Raw genomic sequence first — 19,146 nt, forward strand, 5'->3', positions numbered from 1 at the left:
TGCGTCAGGTGACCACACAGTCTTAAAATCATAAATCATAATTGTTTTTGGACAATGAGATACAATAGTAAGGAGGCAACGCTATCTGTCTGTCTACTCTTGTGTCTATTGCGAACCGTTTGTAGGCTATTGAACTTGAGGAACTACCTTGGGTTATGATTATGAGGGGGGAAGACACTGGCTGGATTGTTTTCTGTCGCAATAAGGGTAGCCTTTAAAAGGGCACTTCTCTAAACACATGTTGTCATCGTATCTCGTATGGCTCCTTTATTATGGTATACAAAAAGACAAATGTGTTGAGAATCGGCTCCAAGAATCAGCGACGAACTGACGATGAGATACCGAGCAACCGTGGCAATGCCAGTAGCATGACTTTGTGCTTGTGGCGAGGAGGAAAATGAACATTGCACCGGGACTTTGTTCAGCAACACAAAGCAAAGCTGCTCCCGCGATACACGACCACGAACAAAGTGAGCAAGTGTTCCAACTTCCCCTACCATTCCAATCATCGTTCTCTCGTCTGGGACAACTTCCTGTCGCAACCAGACCACAAATCAAACGATGGAAGTTGTGTGTTTGTTTTTTTTACTGGGGGTTTACTCACTGTGCGCAGGGCTGGGCTCGAACACAGAGAACAAACACGCGTACTAGTCCTAGAAACGGGATCGCCGCCTACTGAAAGTTTCACAAAAAGCAAAGCCGAACTCAAAGCAGTGGACATGGCTTCTTACATAACTACAGCATTCCACGACAGAAGGACCGCGCCAGACAATCGAGTAATATTACACTGTACTGTACTCCCGTCAGTTCCACGTCAGCCTTAATAGAGACCACTGACTGATGTCAGTAGCTCCTCCATCATCATCATCATTACCAACAGATAAAATCAATCATGTTAGTTAGCCTATACTGGTATGGGGAAGTGTTATGTTCTGGTCAGAACAAGCGGGGGGAAGTAACCTACAGTCTACAGAATTAAATACGTTTCTATTACATATCGCACTGCATCATCATCATCATCATGGATGGCATCGAGTTTTCCCAACGAGGTCGACGTGTTTTAACGCTCCAGGAGCTCCAAGAAGAGACTCACCTTTATGTGTGCTGCGAAGTGGTGGTTTTCTACCCGTGGTGCGAGTTTGGCTTGACTTTGTTCTGCTCTTCAAGTCAACGAATCTTGAATGTGGTGGTTGAGGAGGAAGTATTGATGGAGGCTATTCATCCACTCTGGTGCTCTGGCTGGGAGGCAGTGCACTATACTGTACACAGACAGTACGAGTACAGAAGTGTGTAGTGTACTGTAGGCTGTGACGTCAGCCAGGTGTACTATCCAAGGAGGGACTCTGAGAGAGAGAGAGAGAGAGAGAGAGAGAGGCGGGCGTAAGGTGGTCCAGATAAGCTATGCATCGTTGCAGGAAGCCTGTGTTTCAAGTCAACTCTGGGTTTTGTTTTTAGCTAAATTTACGTTTTGTTTAGTCAATATCCCTCCCTTCCAATGCAAGCTTGCATGATATCAGGAAGGAAACAAGTGCACGTTGTGGAAAACAAGACAAGGCTGAATGCAGGGAAAGAGACTAATTGCGAATTAAATGCCCAGTCCATGATCCAGACGTAAACACATGGGCAGCGTGATTCATTCTTGTGTTGAATGACTGAGCTCTTGATACAGTGACAAACACATGAACCTATGTGTGAAGTGTTTCGGTAATATTTGTAAACACTGCAGTGAAACATATATTCCGATTTCCAATAGAAAGTTCCATATAGTATTCCCATCTACAGATGAAACGTTTCAAGAATTGTGAATACATTACATTGTTATTTATAAAAAAAAATGTAAAAAAATACGAATTGGGGCTTTAAAGTGCTGATGAAATGCTGAAGTTGGCTTGAGTGTGAATTCCTCTCTTCCACAGCTTCTCTCCAGGAAAACAAGGATTTGGCAAATGATCATATAAACCAGAAAACTGAGGCCACTTTGTATGTAGGACACATGCCCACAATATCTCTCTCACTCTCTCTCTCTCTCTCTCTGATCACTCTCTCTCTCTTTCTCTCTCTCTCAGACAGGTTTGGTGAGAACCATATTGCACAGACAACACTTGAACAAGCTTAGTGGGTTAGTCTGAAATACTGTATACTCTATACATCCACCTCCCTCTCCTCTTCTCTCCTCTCCCCTTTTCTCCTCACCCACGCAAGGCACAGAGCCACGTGGTGCTGACTCATCAACCCCCACCCTGCCCGAGGCTATAAGAGAGAAGGGACTGAATTTAGACAATCTCTCTATGGCTTGTCTAGAGCTATTTATAGCTCTGTTGTTCATAGGTGAATACTGATAAGGGATTTTTAGTTCATTGCCAGTGGAAAAAGTTATCCACCACCACGACATCAACAAACTATGGAGCCTGGGAGTTTCACTCAGACTCACTCAGACTGATGATGATGATAATGATGGGGAACCCCCCCCCCCCCAGCCCTCCCTCCCTGCCCCCTTCTGAAAACTGCCCGTTCACAGCATCTATATCTGCACACAACTGTAAATTTGTTACACAGCATTAATTTGTTTCCTTTATAATGTTTCTGTGCTGGAACCCAGACAATTATTTACAGTTTCAGTGTGGAAACTGGACTACCTGTTGGCTCTTTTTAGGATTTGTGTGTGTGTGCGTGCGTGCGTGCGTGCGTGTGTGTGTGTGTGTGTGACTGTGCTCTTCTGATGACAACAGCAGAGAGGGTAGGATCTTTTAACTGAATAATACTGTGTACATCATTTTGAAGTGTGTGACTAAATTGTGTTGTGGAAATTGTTTGTAATTAGTTTCACCCAGCTGACAGAAACTGGAGGTGTGGCCTTTGTGCATGTGGCTTTTGTAGTTAAGTGGGCACTTGTGACAGTTTTTTTTGGTTAAATACCAGCTTTTTCTCTGTTGGAATCATTCTGATGACAACAGCAGAGGGTAGGATCCCCACCTCCCTAAAACAAGCCAGAGTCACGCCCCTCATAAAAAAACCAACCCTGAACCCCACCGTCATAGCCAACTATCGTCCTGTCTCTCTTCTCTCCAGAGAGGGTAGGATCCCCACCTCCCTAAAACAAGCCAGAGTCACGCCCCTCATAAAAAAACCAACCCTGAACCCCACCGTCATAGCCAACTATCGCCCTGTCTCTCTTCTCTCCTTCCTTTCTAAAACACTTGAACGTGCTGTATCCAACCAACTTACTGCTTATCTCTTACAGAATGACCTCCTAGACCCCAATCAGTCTGGCTTCCGGACTGGCCACTCCACAGAAACGGCCCTCATTGCGGTCACAGAGGCACTTCACTTAGCAAAAGCGAAAGGCCTCTCCTCTGTCCTGATTCTCCTAGATCTATCTGCAGCCTTCGACACAGTCAACCATCAGATCCTCCTCGCGGCCCTCGCAGGAATGGGAGTGGCTGGATCTGCGCTGACATCATACCTCAATGACCGCTCCTACCAAGTGTCATGGAGAGGGACTCTGTCGGCCACCCGCCCCCTCCGGACGGGTGTCCCCCAGGGCTCGGTCCTAGGACCCCTTCTCTTCTCCCTCTACACTAAATCACTGGGTAACATTATCACGTCTCATGGCTTCTCATATCATTGTTATGCCGATGATACTCAACTCTTCCTCTCCTTCCCTCCCTCAGATATCCACGTCTCTGAGCGGATCTTGGCCTGTCTGTCCGACATCTCCGCCTGGATGACGACCAACCACCTCAAACTGAACCTAAGCAAAACAGAATTGCTCCACCTGCCGGCCAAATCCTCCCCCCTGACCGACCTCTCCATCACAGTCGAGAATGCAGCTGTGACCGCGTCGCCGACCGCCAAGAACCTTGGTGTTGTCCTCGACGACCAGTTGAACTTCTCTGCTCACATCGCAGCGACAACCAGAACCTGCAGATTCCTCCTGAGCAACGTCAGAAGGATACGCCCCTTCCTGACAAAAGAAGCCACCCAACTCCTCGTCCAATCAACAGTCATCTCCCGCCTCGACTACTGCAACGCACTGCTAGCTGGCCTCCCGGCCACTGCCACCAAGCCTCTTCAACTCATTCAAAATGCAGCAGCCCGCCTGATCTCAAACCTACCGAAGTCGGCCCATGTCACCCCACTTCTTAGGGACCTGCACTGGCTCCCCATTGCTGCACGTATCCGCTTCAAGGCCCTCGACCTAGCATACCGTGCGGCAAAGGGAACCGCTCCCGCCTACCTCCGGTCAATGGTCTCTAACTACACACCCTCAAGACCCCTACGCTCTGCATCTTCTGGCCGCCTCAGATCTACTCCTATCCAAGCTCCCGGAGGGTCATCAAAGAGAAGCCGCCTATTCTCAGTCCTTGCCCCACAATGGTGGAATGAACTACCCATCCCAGTTAGGACAGCCGAATCCCGTCCAATCTTTCGCCGTCGACTAAAGACTCACTTCTTCAACCATTATCTGAAATGATAAAAAAAAAAAAAAAAAAATCTAACCCCGACTAACCTTAATGTCATGCACTTGTCCTAATAAACTAACCTACACTGTAACACGCAACACTTTGATGAACATTGTTACTCAGCTGATAGAGTTATACCCTTCTTGCTGTCTTGTCGCACAGAACTTGTAAGTCGCTTTGGATAAAAGCGTCAGCTAAATGACTAAACACTGCAGCATCCAAGTTTCATCACTGTTTGATGAACATTGTTACTCAGCTGAAAGAGTTGTACCCTTCCTGCTGACTTGTCGTACACAACTTGTAAATCGCTTTGGATAAAAGCGTCAGCTAAACGACTAAATGTAAATGTAATGTAATGTAGTGGTGAGGAATGTGACTATGCTTTCAGTGCTTGAAGACTTACATGACTTCCTGTCCTGTGTGTGAAGCAGGCCTGTATGATTGCATGTTCTATAGAGGCTTCCTGCTGAGGTCAGTTGGCAGCGGTCTTCAGGGCAGGGTAGCCAGACAGCTCCTCTCGTGATTCCTGCTTCTGCCATCTGAGCAGTGCCAGGCCAAACATCACTGTGAGTAATGAGAGGGAGGGGGGGGGACAAGCCCTAAGACTGGAGAGAAACGCTCCTTTCATCAAGCCCTGCGACATAGACTGAAGCTGCCTTTCTGTATCTGTCCTCTATTCTCTCTTTCATGTTCTCCATCCTCTGCTCTCTCTTCTTTGTCTCACCCGCTGCCTCCCACGTCCTCGCTTCTCTTTGCCGTATGTGAGCCTGGTTGTGTTTTAAGGCTGCTGTAAGTGTGAGTTAATGTATTGGCAGCTCTGGTTAAATACATCTACGGGTGTTTTCAGGATCAAAACGGTTGCCTTGAGGTTAACCAGACCTTATGTTCCTGGTGGGGAATAATCTGGTTTTCCTGCTTACGTGATTACATAAAGTCTTTGCCAAAGGATGGCTATCTTAACAAAAACAAAACCCCATTTTTATCTTTTAGCCACAGTCAGATAAAGTTTCCTCTTAAACTCTGATAAAACCCACAAAAAGTAGAGGTGTTTTGCCCATGTGTTTGCTCTGTCTAACTGCCTTGCCCACCACTATAGCAGATGGCCTAGATAGCCTGAATTCCTGGATATAAACTGGTCCAGACACACCGTGTTCTGATATATAGCTCTCTGTACTTGGCTGCACTGTCTACTGGAAAACATACAGTATCCTCCTCTCCATGTAACGTACAGTACTTTTCATTCTGCACTCAGGAATTGGAACATTTCACAGGAGCACAAACTAAACGACCTGCTTCCTGGTTAAATGACCCCCCCGCTCCCAAGGTTTGGTCAGGTATTTCCTGTATGTAGTGGAACTAGATTGTAGGTTACAGCATGGAACATGCTTTACCGGACAGTCAGTCACTGGCCCTGCGTTAGGCTCCCTGTACTTTGTACTTGCATCAGCCTAGGATTAACCTTTGACATTCTTGCAAACGTATCACCAGAGACACCATGACTTATAATTAAAACGTTCATACATTTTTCCAATTAAATCTCACCTCACTTCCTTCCTGTCTCACCCCACTCCTCCCTTGGGTTCTGCTCCTCCATCTTCTCTGCACCTCCTGAATTCAGAGCCATTATCTCCACAGAGGTCGGGAGGTTTGAGAGTATTGGCACATGGTTGGGAACTGATTTAAAAAATAGTCAGTCATAGCTTACTGATTACCTGCTTAATATTGTAATCAATAATCCCATAACCCACTGGAATACTCGACCCCCCCCCCTTCCACCGGGAAACAGAACAATAGTGAATTAAAGTGAAAAGCTGAAGCTACTTTGAGCTCCTCTCCAGGAAACAGTCAGAGAGTGAGGCTATGAAATATGCAGTTAAGCAAACGATATCTGCCAATTCCCAGACTTTCACAACCTGAGGTACAAGGTGAGGTACCTTAGCTGGGTACAGGGTGGAAAGGAATCCAATCCTGAGCATGACATGAGAGAAAAATGGCCGCTGTGTCAATGGTCAATTTAATGAATCTTCATCTTTCCATTCAAGTGGCTTTCGGTTTCTTAATTTACTATTTGTGAGCCCTTTTGGAAGCTCTTATTTGTGAGCCCTTTTGGAAGCCCTTATTCGTGAGCTATTTTGGAAGCCCTTATTTTCCTCACTGCTTGTAAATGGATTTATTTTCCATTCAAACATATTTCGGAATAATTCAAGTTTCACCAAATAATTCAGTAATCAGTTTACTGCCATCTCCAGATCCCTTACACTTGACTCAGTATTTGTCGTAGTTTTCTCTGACATGTGGGTCGAGAGGGTGGAGAAGGAGGAAGTGTCCTGCCCTATATTTAGAGTGCCTACTTTCCACAGAAAGCGGAGGCCATCGATTCCAGGGAGTTGATGGTAACCTCATCACTTTCTGCATCTCTGGTTCCTTATTCTATTATTCTTATTCTTATGCCACATCAATGTGGAACGCCCTACCCAAAGCTGTAAAGGAATGTGAATCACTACCCACTTTCAAAACCACTCTCAAAGAGCACCTACAGGAGACTGCAATTCGAAACTGGCCCCTGTAAATGTCCTAACCCAACCCCCTCCAATGTACAGTAAATGTCCTAACCCAATAATACACGAGACCCTCTTCTTGGAACCAAGTACAGTTTTGTCGATATTCCAATGTACAGTTTTGCTTGTACAGTTGTACAGTTTCCCCCACCCCGCCTACCCAACCCCCCCCCCCAGCCCCACCCACCCAACCACCTCCAATGTACAGTTCCCCCGCCCGACCCCACCTACCCAACCTCCTCCAATGTACAGTTTCTACGTCAAATGTATATACTCTCTTTTTTAGACTCTTTTTGTATCACAAACAGTACTGTATTTGTAAATCTGGTATGTCATAAATGTAGCAGTACTGTCTATCTGTATGTCGTGTATGTCATATATGTTATGATGAATTGAAAATGGGGGACCCTGATGTAAACAAGACGAAAGTCTTTCTCTGGTCTGCATCTTGTGTGTATTGAGCTGTACTGTATTGTACCCATTCTGCATTCTGTTAATAAAGTTTTCATAACTTTTCAATCAATCAATCAATCAATCAATTCCTTGTCTATGTGTATATCGAGTGTGTATTGTAGTGTATTGTAGGAACATTCTTATAGTCTTCCTTCTCACTCTTGTTATCAGTGCTAATCTAACCCTTTCACTACCACACTACAGAAGGTTAACCTTTCATTACCACACTACAGACGGAAAGGTTAACCTGCTGTAGTGTGGTAGTGAAATGTTAACCTTCTGTAGTGTGGTAGTGAAATGGTTAACCTTCTGTAGTGTGGTAGTGACATGGTTAACCTTCTGTAGTGTGGTAGTGAAAGGGTTAACCTTCTGTAGTGTGGTAGTGAAAGGGTTAACCGTCTGTAGTGTGGTAGTGAAAGGTTAACCTTCTGTAGTGTGGTAGTGAAATGGTTAACCTTCTGTAGTGTGGTAGTGAAATGGTTAACCTTCTGTAGGAAGGTAGAAGGTGGTGATGGGGAAGGTGGATGGAAAGAGAGGAAGTGGAAGACCAAGAAGAGGCTGGGTAGACGATGTCTGTGATTGGAGCGGAGTGAGAGGCGGAGTCACGGAGTTGGAGAGAAGAAGTGGGGACAGAATGGGTTGGAAAGTGATAGGCAACCTTCGGAACGAAGAAGCCACCTAATGTTGATGAGTGTGGTAGTGAAAGGGTTAACCTTCTGTAGTGTAGTAGTGAAAGGTTAAACTTCTGTAGTGTGGTAGTGAAAGGGTTAACCTTCTGTAGTGTGGTAGTGAAATGATAACATTATGTAGTGTGGTAGTGAAATGGTTAACCTTCTGTAGTGTGGTAGTGAAAGGGTTAACCTTCTGTAGTGTGGTAGTGAAAGGTTAACCTTCTGTAGTGTGACAGTGAAAGGGTTAACCTTCTGTAGTGTGATAGTGAAAGGGTTAACACTAGCACAGCCGACAAGGGGTCAAATGACCCCTAGGCATTTTCAATAAATGTATCCTCGTCACTCGGTCGAGCTCCAGCTCTGTCACTCAATGACTTTTCCTAAAAGTACCCGTGGTAGTGAAAGGTTAACCTTATGTAGTGTGGCAGTGAAAGGGTCAAGCCTCCATTAAAAAAATTTAAGTTTAGAGTGTATAAGGGCTTATGGAACATATGATGGCCATTCCCATGATCAAGTATGTGTGAGGATGGGGTTCTTGCGGAGCCCAATAGCAAAACACAGGAGGAGAGAATGGAGCGGTTTAGGGTGTTTTAATGTTCTTCCCAAACAGACAGAAATAAATACAGTGAATGTACGACACAGACAGGTCTGAATGTTCTTGGGATTGGACAGGTGCACTCCTTGTGCAGTACGTGTGATTGTCGACACCGGCTGTGTCAGGGGGTGAGAGCAGGAACTCCGTAGAGGAGAGTGTAGACACCGGCTGTGTCGAGGGTGAGAGCAGGAACTCCGTAGAGGAGAGTGTAGACACCGGTTGTGTCGAGGGTGGGAGCAGGAACTCCGTTGACAGCTCCAGGGGGGTCCAGACGGGCTCGCTGGAACTGTGGTCCTTGGGCACAAGAGAAGGTAGATTAGAACAGGGAATTATAAGGAGAGGGTGTCTAGTAGGTCTTCGGACTGAAGGGTCGTACCTAGGTAGGCAGTTTAACACTGCGACGCCGGACGACAGGATCTGCCAGGTGATATAGGAGCGGCTGCCTGATGAGGGAATCCCTCACAGCCGCACTGATTGATGATCTGGCAGCGTGGGAACGCTCCGGCAGGAAGCTGCCCATATATGGGCACAGCAGGATGAGGGCAGAGGAAGGCCCGAGCCCTGATCGTGACAGTATGTCTCATGTTGCAGCAATTCTTGGGTTGATACCATTTGTTACACAGATTTGGTGCAAAACATAACTATTACTCGAGAATTGATAAACATGGTCAGAAATCCCTCCAACATACCACATCAAGACACCAAGGCCTGGAGGAACACCATAGAACATGAATGCTGTGATTTGGCATCAAAAACGTTTGACATTTGGAGATTTCTGTAAGAATTACTTTTTTCCGCGACTTCCAGGCTTCTGTTCTGGAAAGTGCTCAGAAACCCCAAATGCAGTAGCCTACAGTCTCCGAATGACGTAGGAATTTAGTTTGTGGTTCTAAAGTTTCATAAGGCTGTGGTTGTGCTAGAGGTCACAATAGGTCATTTTATACAGTACAAAAAAAAACGTCTCACTACAATGAAATGGCAACTGTCAGACTAACATCATCAGAATGCAGAATTGGTCAAATACACGTTTAAATATATATATATTTTTTACAATAGGCGAAAATAACAGATTTTACTGCATGAATAGAACTGCATGGTTCTTGCCTAAAACTGCATGGGATTCGCATACAGTTGGCATGTATGTAAAGGGGAGATTTGTGGTTACACATAGTCCTTTCTCATTTACATATCTTGAGGTGAGAGGTCAAGGGACCCCTTTCAAAATCACCATGGCAGTTTTTTCCTCGCCAAAATGTAGCTTAATTATTAAGCCCTCTTCCTGACAAGCTAGCATGGCCTGGTTGGTACCAATGGATACCTTAGGCTGTCTAGTTTCACATGGTGTCTTCTAGCTTTAAAACTGAGCTCACTACAACCTATAAAAGAACGCCGGAGAGCTTCTGCTCGGGTCTCAGAGGGTTAATATTGGTGTCATGACGCTCCTGGGATGAAGGAACTAGAGCAGCTGCATTCCTACATCTACTACTAATCTAGTACTATCATTTTACATAGACATCTACTACTAATACTACTAATCTAGTACCATCATCTAAATCTTTTTACATCTTCATCTACTACTAATACTACTAATCTAGTACTATCATCTAAATCCTTTTACATCTTCATATACTACTAATACTACTAATCTAGTACGATCATCCAAATCTTTTTACATCTTCATCTACTACTAATACTACTAATCTAGTACTATCATCTAAATCCTTTAACATCTTCATCTACTACTAATACTACTAATCTAGTAGCTATCATCTAAATCCTTTTACATCTTCATCTACTACTAATACTACTAATGTAGTACTATCATCTAAATCCTTTTACATCTTCATCTACTACTAATGTACATTTACATTTACATTTAGTCATTTAGCTGACGCTTTTATCCAAAGCGACTTACAAGTTCTGTACGACAAGCCATCAGGAAGGGCACAACTCTATCAGCTGAGCAACAATATTCATCAAAGTGTTGAGTGCTACAGTGTAGGTTAGTTTATTAGGACAAGTGCATGACAGTACGGTTAGTTAGGGTTAGATATATATATATTTTTTAATATATATCTATTTTTAGTTCAGATAATGGTTGAAGAAGTGCGTCTTTAGTCGACGGCGAAAGATTGGACGTGTTTCGGCTGTCCTAACTGGGGTGGGTAGTTCATTCCACCATTGTGGGGCAAGGACTGAGAATAAGCGACTTCTCTTTGATGACCCTCCCGAAGCTTGGATAGGAGTAGGTCTGAGGCGGCCAGAAGATGCAGAGCGTAGGGGTCTTGAGGGTGTGTAGTTAGAGACCATTGACCGGAGGTAGGCAGGAGCGGTTCCCTTTGCCACACGGTATGCTAGGTCGAGGGCCTTGAAGCGGATTCGTGCAGCAATGGGGAGCCAGTGCAGGTCCCTAAGAAGTGGGGTGACATGGGCCGACTTCGGTAGGTTTGAGATCAGGCGGGCCGCTGCGTTCTGAATGAGTTGAAGAGGCTTAGTGGCAGTGGCCGGGAGGCCAGCGAGCAGTGCGTTGCAGTAGTCGAGGCGGGAGATGACTGTTGATTGGACGAGGAGTTGGGTGGCTTCTTTTGTCAGGAAGGGGCGGATCCTTCTGACGTTGCTCCGGAGGAATCGGCAGGTTCTGGTTGTCACTGCGATGTGAGCAGAGAAGTTCAACTGGTCGTCGAGGACAACACCAAGGTTCTTGGCGGTCGGGGACGCGGTCACAGCTGCATTCTCGACTGTGATGGAAAGGTCGGTCAGGGGGGAGGATTTGGCCGGCAGGTGGAGCAATTCTGTTTTGCTTAGGTTCAGTTTGAGGTGGTTGGTCGTCATCCAGGCGGAGATGTCGGACAGACAGGCCGAGATCCGCTCAGAGACGTGGATATCTGAGGGAGGGAAGGAGAGGAAGAGTTGAGTATCGTCGGCATAACAATGGTAGGAGAAGCCATGAGACGTGATAATGTTACCCAGTGATTTAGTGTAGAGGGAGAAGAGAAGGGGTCCTACAACCGAGCCCTGGGGGACACCAGTCCGCAGGGGGCGGGTGGCCGACAGGGTCCCTCTCCATGACACTTGGTAGGAGCGGTCATTGAGGTATGATGACAGCCATGTCAGCGCAGAGCCAGCCACTCCCATTCCTGCGAGGGCCGCGAGGAGGATCTGGTGGTTGACTGTGTCGAAGGCTGCAGATAGATCTAGGAGAATCAGGACAGAGGAGAGGCCTTTCGCTTTTGCTAAGTGAAGTGCCTCTGTGACCACAATGAGGGCTGTCTCTGTGGAGTGACCAGCCCTGAAGCCTGACTGATTAGGGTCTAGGAGGTCATTCTGTAAGAGATAAGCAGTAAGTTGGTTGGATACAGCACGTTCAAGTGTTTTAGAAAGGAAGGAGAAAAGAGAGACAGGACGGTAGTTGCCTATGACGGTAGGGTTCAGGGTTGGTTTTTTTATGAGGGGCGTGATTCTGGCTTGTTTTAGGGAGGTGGGGACCACCCCAGAGTTGAGTGAGGAGTTGATGGTTGCAGTTAGGAATGGGAGGATGTCTGGTGCTATGGTCTGGAGGAGTGGGGAGGGTAGCCGGTCCAGCTGGCATGTAGTCGGACGGTTCGACGTTACCAGTGTCAGGGTCTCGGCTTCTGTAATGGGAGAGAAAGATGACAGAGTGAAGGATGAGGTTCTCGATTCAGCATTTGGAATGGGTGGGGGTTGGGAGAAGGAACTGCGGATGTTCTCCACTTTTTCCTCAAAGAAGATCGCAAAGTCTTCGGCAGAGAAAGATGAGGGAGGGGGGGAGTGAGGAGGGAGGACATGGTAGCATGCAGTTTGCGAAGATTCTTGGCAGAGGCCTCGATCCTATGGTGAAAGAAAGAAGCTTTGGCATTAGTAATGGTTTTGGAGAATGTTAACAAGAGGTTGTGATATGTGTCGATGTCAGCAGTGAGGCGTGACTTTCTATACTTCCTTTCAGCTGCTCTCAGGACCTGTCTTTGTTCTCTTTGTAGTACTAAATCATACTGGTCTTCCTCTTACACTGGTCTGAGGTCTGCCTCTCACACTGGTCTGAGGTCTGCCTCTCACACTGGTCTGCCTCTCACACTGGTCTGAGGTCTGCCTCTCACACTGGTCTGCCTCTCACACTGGTCTGAGGTCTGCCTCTCACACTGGTCTGCCTCTCACACTGGTCTGAGGTCTGCCTCTCACACTGGTCTGAGGTCTGCCTCTCACACTGGTCTGCCTCTCACACTGGTCTGAGGTCTGCCTCTCACACTGATCTGAGGTCTGCCTCTCACACTGGTCGGAGGTCTGCCTCTCACTGGTCTGCCTCTGTTTAACTCCTGCTCATAAATCTTGCAGCCATTGAAAAAGAAATAGTCTGAAATATGTTGTGCCGTTTCTTTATATTGCATTATTCATGCCGGACTGCTGCTTTACTTGTCACGGGCCACTGCTGTCTTATTAGTCTCTGTGCAACTCTGTGATCTAATGAATGGGCCGATCTCACCTGTGTCATATTACTCAGTCTGGCTGCAGCAGAGACGTGCAGAGACCAGGGAGGGACAGGATTCAGGGACATGCACAGGACTTTAGAGGGGCAGGTGCTCAAAGGCTGAAAAGGGCACTGGGCCTATGCACATGCGAAGCGTGGATGGTTTTTGGGGACCCTTTTTGGGCGGGGGGGGGGGGTGCTTTTTGGGGGTTTTGGTGATCAAATATTGAATATTGAACTATAATAATCAGTGCAGGAGCTCACTTCTCCTTGATGCACAACGGTAAAAAAAAGAAAAACTTTTTTATGAGGCACAAAAGGGCAGGTGCTCGATCACCCTTTGGGCTCTATGTGTGCACGTGCCTGACGGGATTCATGTATGACTGGACAGACCGTGGACTTGAGCGTAGAGCTTGATGTTTATACCCACCTGAAGGAGCCCTATATCGGACCATATGGGCCCTGCTTGGTTCGTAAAATCTTCAGATTCGGCCTTGGAAGAAAATACTCTTAGGGCTTCCAACAAACTGTTTCCACATAGACTTGGCTCAGGCCAGACTTGAATTGTTATGTATTGACAAGTATGATCACTTATTTTAGTAAACAGCCTAGATTTTGGGCAAAGGTTTAAGATTAATAGGGAGACAAGAATTGTTTACTCAATATTAGTGTATACAGTTCTGGAAGAAGTTTTCTCTCTCAAAGTTGATTGCTTGGGTCAGTTTGTTCAAAGAGTTCTGGGGTGACAGTGGCTCAGGAGGCAGAGCAGGTCGTCTGGTAATCAGAAGGTTCCCGGTTCTATTCCAGCCCCTCCCGGCAGCATGTCGAAGTGTCCTTGAGCAAGACTCTTAACACCTACCTGCTCCCGATGAGCAGGTTGTCACCTTGCATGCTCCATCGGTATGTGGTCTGCTGCCCCCTATAGGGTAGCAAAGATATGTAACACAACAGCACATAGATAGTCCTTTCCAATAGGCCTACCATTAAATAATAGCATAGTAGCAAGGATACCACAGGGATGTAGGTTCTGTATTTCATCCATAGTATTCATTACTTATGGGTTGTGTGTGAATTCATGCAGAAACATATTCTCTAAAAAAGATAAACCAGCTTGAAGCCTGTTGTGACCAGGACTGGGGAGTAACTGATTAGGCAACATACTGTATACTATAATTAGAGTAATCTGATTACAAACAACAGTAATACCAGTAATTCATTAGCTAATGTAAAGGTGGTGATAGGATGCAGATGCCTAGGTGATTGATTGCCAATACTGATTGTTGGTGATAAGAGCATCATTTAAATGATTATGAGGTTATTAATTGGAATATGTTGTTTGCCTGCATATTCAGTGGAGGCGAAGTCAAACTTTGAGGACACAGTAATTCCTAAGTCATTTGACGTTTTCAGAATCTGCTGCTGAGATCGAGCCTCCCAGTGGTTTACATTACGGATTACAATGTTTAAACAGTACTTGTTAACATGCAACATGCAACCTGCAACCTGCAGAGGGACCTCACTGTGGAAACAAATACAGCAAACCTTTCCAATGAGTTTATTTCTGTATGTCTATCTATATACATAAACATTTACATTTACAATGCACTATATGCAAGAGGTACAATCAATGATAACACTATAAGAGTAGAGGACCCATAAACATACTGTAGTGTAGTAGGTAGAAAAGCCAAACAGACCCTGGTGAATTTCTGAAGTGTGATTCAGAAACGATAGTGTTTTAAAGGCGGATGGTGTGTTGATGAGCAGCGTGTGTAGCTGCATTCTGACCAGGCGGGTTGGCTAATATAGTAATATTTCACTTCAGTAGAACGTAGTCACTGTTTAGTCAGCACATCTCCACGGGGGATGAAGAGCATGATGTTACTGCCTGATGCTGCCCTGATGTTACTGAGGCTGCCCTGATGTTACTGAGGCTGCCCTGATGTTACTGAGGCTGCCCTGATGTTACTGCCTGAGGCTGTCCTGATGTTACTGAGGCTGCCCTGATGTTACTGAGGCTGCCCTGATGTTACTGCCTGAGGCTGCCCTGATGTTACTGCCTGAGGCTGCCCTGATGTTACTGCCTGAGGCTGCCCTGATGTTACTGCCTGAGGCTGCCCTGATGTTACTGCCTGAGGCTGCCCTGATGTTACTGCCTGAGGCTGCCCTGATGTTACTGCCTGAGGCTGCCCTGATGTTACTGCCTGAGGCTGCCCTGAGGACCTGACGTTACTGCCTGAGGCTGCCCTGGGGACCTGATGTTACTGCCTGAGGCTGCCCTGAGGACCTGATGTTACTGCCTGAGGCTGCCCTGAGGACCTGATGTTACTGCCTGAGGCTGCCCTGATGTTACTGCCTGAGGCTGCCCTGGGGACCTGATGTTACTGCCTGAGGCTGCCCTGATGTTACTGCCTGAGGCTGCCCTGGGGACCTGATGTTACTGCCTGAGGCTGCCCTGGGGACCTGATGTTACTGCCTGAGGCTGCCCTGGGGACCTGATGTTACTGCCTGAGGCTGCCCTGATGTTACTGCCTGAGGCTGCCCTGGGGACCTGATGTTACTGCCTGAGGCTGCCCTGATGTTACTGCCTGAGGCTGCCCTGGGGACCTGATGTTACTGCCTGAGGCACTCGTGCACTCTATTCTGAGTACCTTTCGATCGCGGACAAGGGGTAGGACACTTTTGTCCCTCTCTCTATTAAACATATTCACAACAGGGGATGTCAGAGCCTGACGCTTGAAGACAAGCGTGTATGTGTGAGCTCACAAGAAACCGTGGCCCGGGATGGGATGACAGGGTTTATTAAAGGATGACAGGGTTTATTAAAGGATGACAGGGTTTATTAAAGGAGAGTTGTGTACTCAGTTGAATGTGTAGGTATGTCATGCTCGGGTTGGTGGTGGAAAGGAACTCAACCTGAGCATGACATAAGAATAAAATGGCCGCTGTGTGATTATAGTAAATTGCACCTATAGTGTAGCAGTGCTCTCTATAGTCGAATAATAATATACTAACCTACACTGTAGCACTCAACACTTTGATGAATATTGTTATCCAGCTGATTTGAGTTGTGCCCTTCCTGATGACTTGTCATACAGAACTTGTAAGTCGCTTTGGATAAAAGCATCAGCTAAATGACAAAATTTAAATGTGAATGTAAATGAATACAGTTTACTCTATAGGGGAAACTTCCTCTGGAAAAAGTACAAGTGTATAAGAGTTGGAGATGTCAATATTGGTGGTTCTTGAATCCCTATCAAGGTCTGGCAAAAATAAAAAATGACCAACTAAAGTGAAGACTGTTGACATCTGGGGTACATTTATAAATAAAACAAATTATAAAAAAAACTAGGATCACTTGGTTAACCAGACTACTACTGTAAAATGATCATGAAATAAACTCAAGTGTTTGTTCACAATGACAGGATCATCATTTGATATGGCTGCAAGAACAAATATGACGTCCAATGTCCAATTTTCATTTAACAACCCCGCCTCCTGGAACAACCTCCCTGACGTTATAAGACTGTTGGACAGGAGTGGCCCGCTCCCTTTGGCGCCCTGCTAATACTGCTGTGAGTTCATTGGCTCAGTTGACACCAACACTGAAATGTCATAGGTAGTTGAACAGTGCTTTTCTATAGCAGTTTCCAGTCCAGGCGGTTAAAGTACAATCTGATAGGCAGCAGTCTTACTGTATACAGCATGTAAAATACATTAATTAACACGGCACCCTGCCTAATATATTCTCATACGACTTTAACTGGATGCAGTGAGCTCTAGCTCTCATCATGGTTCAAAATACTATACGGTTAATGGATATAAGAGGGTTTTAGAAATCCAAATAAAATCCTGGTGACTTCTGAAGACACAGTAATATCACAGTACTGTGATGACGCAAGGAGTACAAATAGTTATCAGGCACGTTCTCTCTGCCATTACAAATGGCACTGCATTCAATTGGAAGAAATACATTGGCACTTCAAAACAGTGGTAAACATCTTGTTGTTGAAACATCTTGAAAAAAACCTATTCATTCAACTAGGAACTAGATTTGAAATAAATTGTGGCATAGAAATCCTGTTTGGTCACTTGGCATGCTGTCATAGCTCTTCAGTACAATAGTAACATTGTCATGTAAAACTGCAAAGGTTAGAAAGTTAATGTACGTCACACAGTATGATGATTAAAATGTTCTCCTGCTCAAAAGATCTGGTAACATTATTTCTGTACAACTACATCATATACCTCACTACAATATCTGTGTTGGATACTGCACAATATATATTCCAAATATGTAATATCTCTTACATATTTGTAAAATGACATCAATAAATTGTTTTCACTTATACAAGCAGTAAATACTTTTTTTTTCCTTTTTGCATTCTCACTGCATAACATTTTTTGATAAATCCATCACAGGACAATAGATTAAGTCTCATGTAAAAAGATTACGACTGCAATGTTTTCTTTTCTCCAGAGACGAAATAGCGGCTTGTACATCCAGTGGAAACTGTGTCCTTACTGTAGTAAACTCTGTCTAAATACAAAATGTCAACTTCAAATACAAACGTGGCGAGATGACAGAGACGACCCACAGCTGTGGAGCGTAAAACGTCACATTCTCTGGAGTCGCCGAGGTGGGCCAGGCTGGAGCAGTGTATGAGAAACGGAACAGAGAAATCCCCAACATCCACATCAGACACTTTCTTCACAGCAGAACCGGCGGGCCCAGAGAGAGGTGTACGGTCGAGCCTCGATCCACAAGTGTGTTCAACACTCCCTCTGATGCTGTCGTAAAGCCTTGTCAAAAAGATCCTCAGTGAAATAAATTTTCACCTGATGGAAACTAATCCAGAATAGCCCAGAATGACGTATTATCATCCTCACTGACTGGTGTGGTGGGTAGCTAGGTTGTATATCCCGACATGGAAGAGATGAGTTCAAGCAGTCACACAGGCAGCAGGGCTCGTGCATAGCTATAGGTGCACAGATGCTATAAAACTGTAGCCTCCTCCAAGGCATTGACCCATCTGGAAAGAAAGAAAGAAAGAAAGAAAGAAAGAAAGAAAGAAAGAAAGAAAGAAAGAAAGAAAGAAAGAAAGAAAGAAAGAAAGAAAGAAAGAAAGAAAGAAAGAAAGAAAGAAAGAAAGAAAGAAAGAAAGAAAGAAAGAAAGAAAGAAAGAAAGATGAATTATATTGACAAAAACAAACGACAACACAAAAGCAGGCAGCACACGTCAGACCCATGGAGGACTACAGAAGATAAACCTCCCCTGGGATGCAGCTTACGTAGCCTTCCATGAGTCTACTCTGTGGTGAAAGCTAACACGCCTGGACAGTGAGTGAGAGAAAGGGCAAAGTGGCCTACTTTGGAGTAGAAAAGAGGTATCTTACAAATAATGTAAATGTATTGTATTTAGAGCCTAACTTGTAGGTCCCACTCCTGGTCAGGTTAACGGCCTTTTAGGCCTCCTACTTCGTACAACAGCTAGGATTCAACAAGACCAAGACCAGCGCCATCTCAAGACTCCTCTCTGTTCCTTGGTTCCACACATGATCCAGAATCACAGTAACAAGTGAGTCAACCTCTCAGATGACACGATGGCAACCAAAGGCATCAGGGCTTGAAATGAATCCCAGCCTCACAGTGAATTGTGACATTCTGAATCCATCAGCCACGCTGATCAGTTGACCAGCAGTTTGCTGCATGTCTTAACCCTTTCACTGCCACACGACAAAGGGTTAACCCTTTCTTAATGAAAAAAAGTGTGGCTGTAGTGTGATAGTAAAGGGTTAACCTTCTGTAGTTCTGTAGTGTGGTAATGAAAGGGTTAAAGGATATTATTATTATAAAAAAAATATGTATCTACTTTTTCTGTGATTTTTCTCCCCATCCCAATTTACCTCTCATGCCAATTCT

At 45.4% G+C, this 19,146-nt stretch overlaps 2 protein-coding genes across 2 annotated transcripts in view; both read right to left on the bottom strand.

The window, feature by feature from the left end:
- Positions 1 to 1,308, bottom strand: part of LOC311230790 (protein kinase C delta type-like) — a 72,541-nt gene extending 71,233 nt beyond the window's left edge. The window contains exon 1 of the mRNA XM_084317160.1: positions 1,094 to 1,308. The gene's annotated coding sequence lies outside the window, so the exon portion shown is untranslated. The remainder of the gene's footprint in view (positions 1 to 1,093) is intronic.
- A 14,427-nt stretch (positions 1,309 to 15,735) lies between these two features.
- fgd5a (FYVE, RhoGEF and PH domain containing 5a) overlaps positions 15,736 to 19,146 on the bottom strand; it is a 181,556-nt gene continuing 178,145 nt past the window's right edge. The window contains exon 17 of the mRNA XM_084315770.1: positions 15,736 to 18,256. Coding sequence (XP_084171896.1) covers positions 18,220 to 18,256 — 37 coding nt within the window. The 3' untranslated portion in view covers positions 15,736 to 18,219. The remainder of the gene's footprint in view (positions 18,257 to 19,146) is intronic.

The sequence above is a fragment of the Notolepis coatsorum genome (assembly GCF_963971535.1).
Source record: "Notolepis coatsorum genome assembly, chromosome: 6".
Lineage (NCBI taxonomy): Eukaryota > Metazoa > Chordata > Actinopteri > Aulopiformes > Paralepididae > Notolepis > Notolepis coatsorum.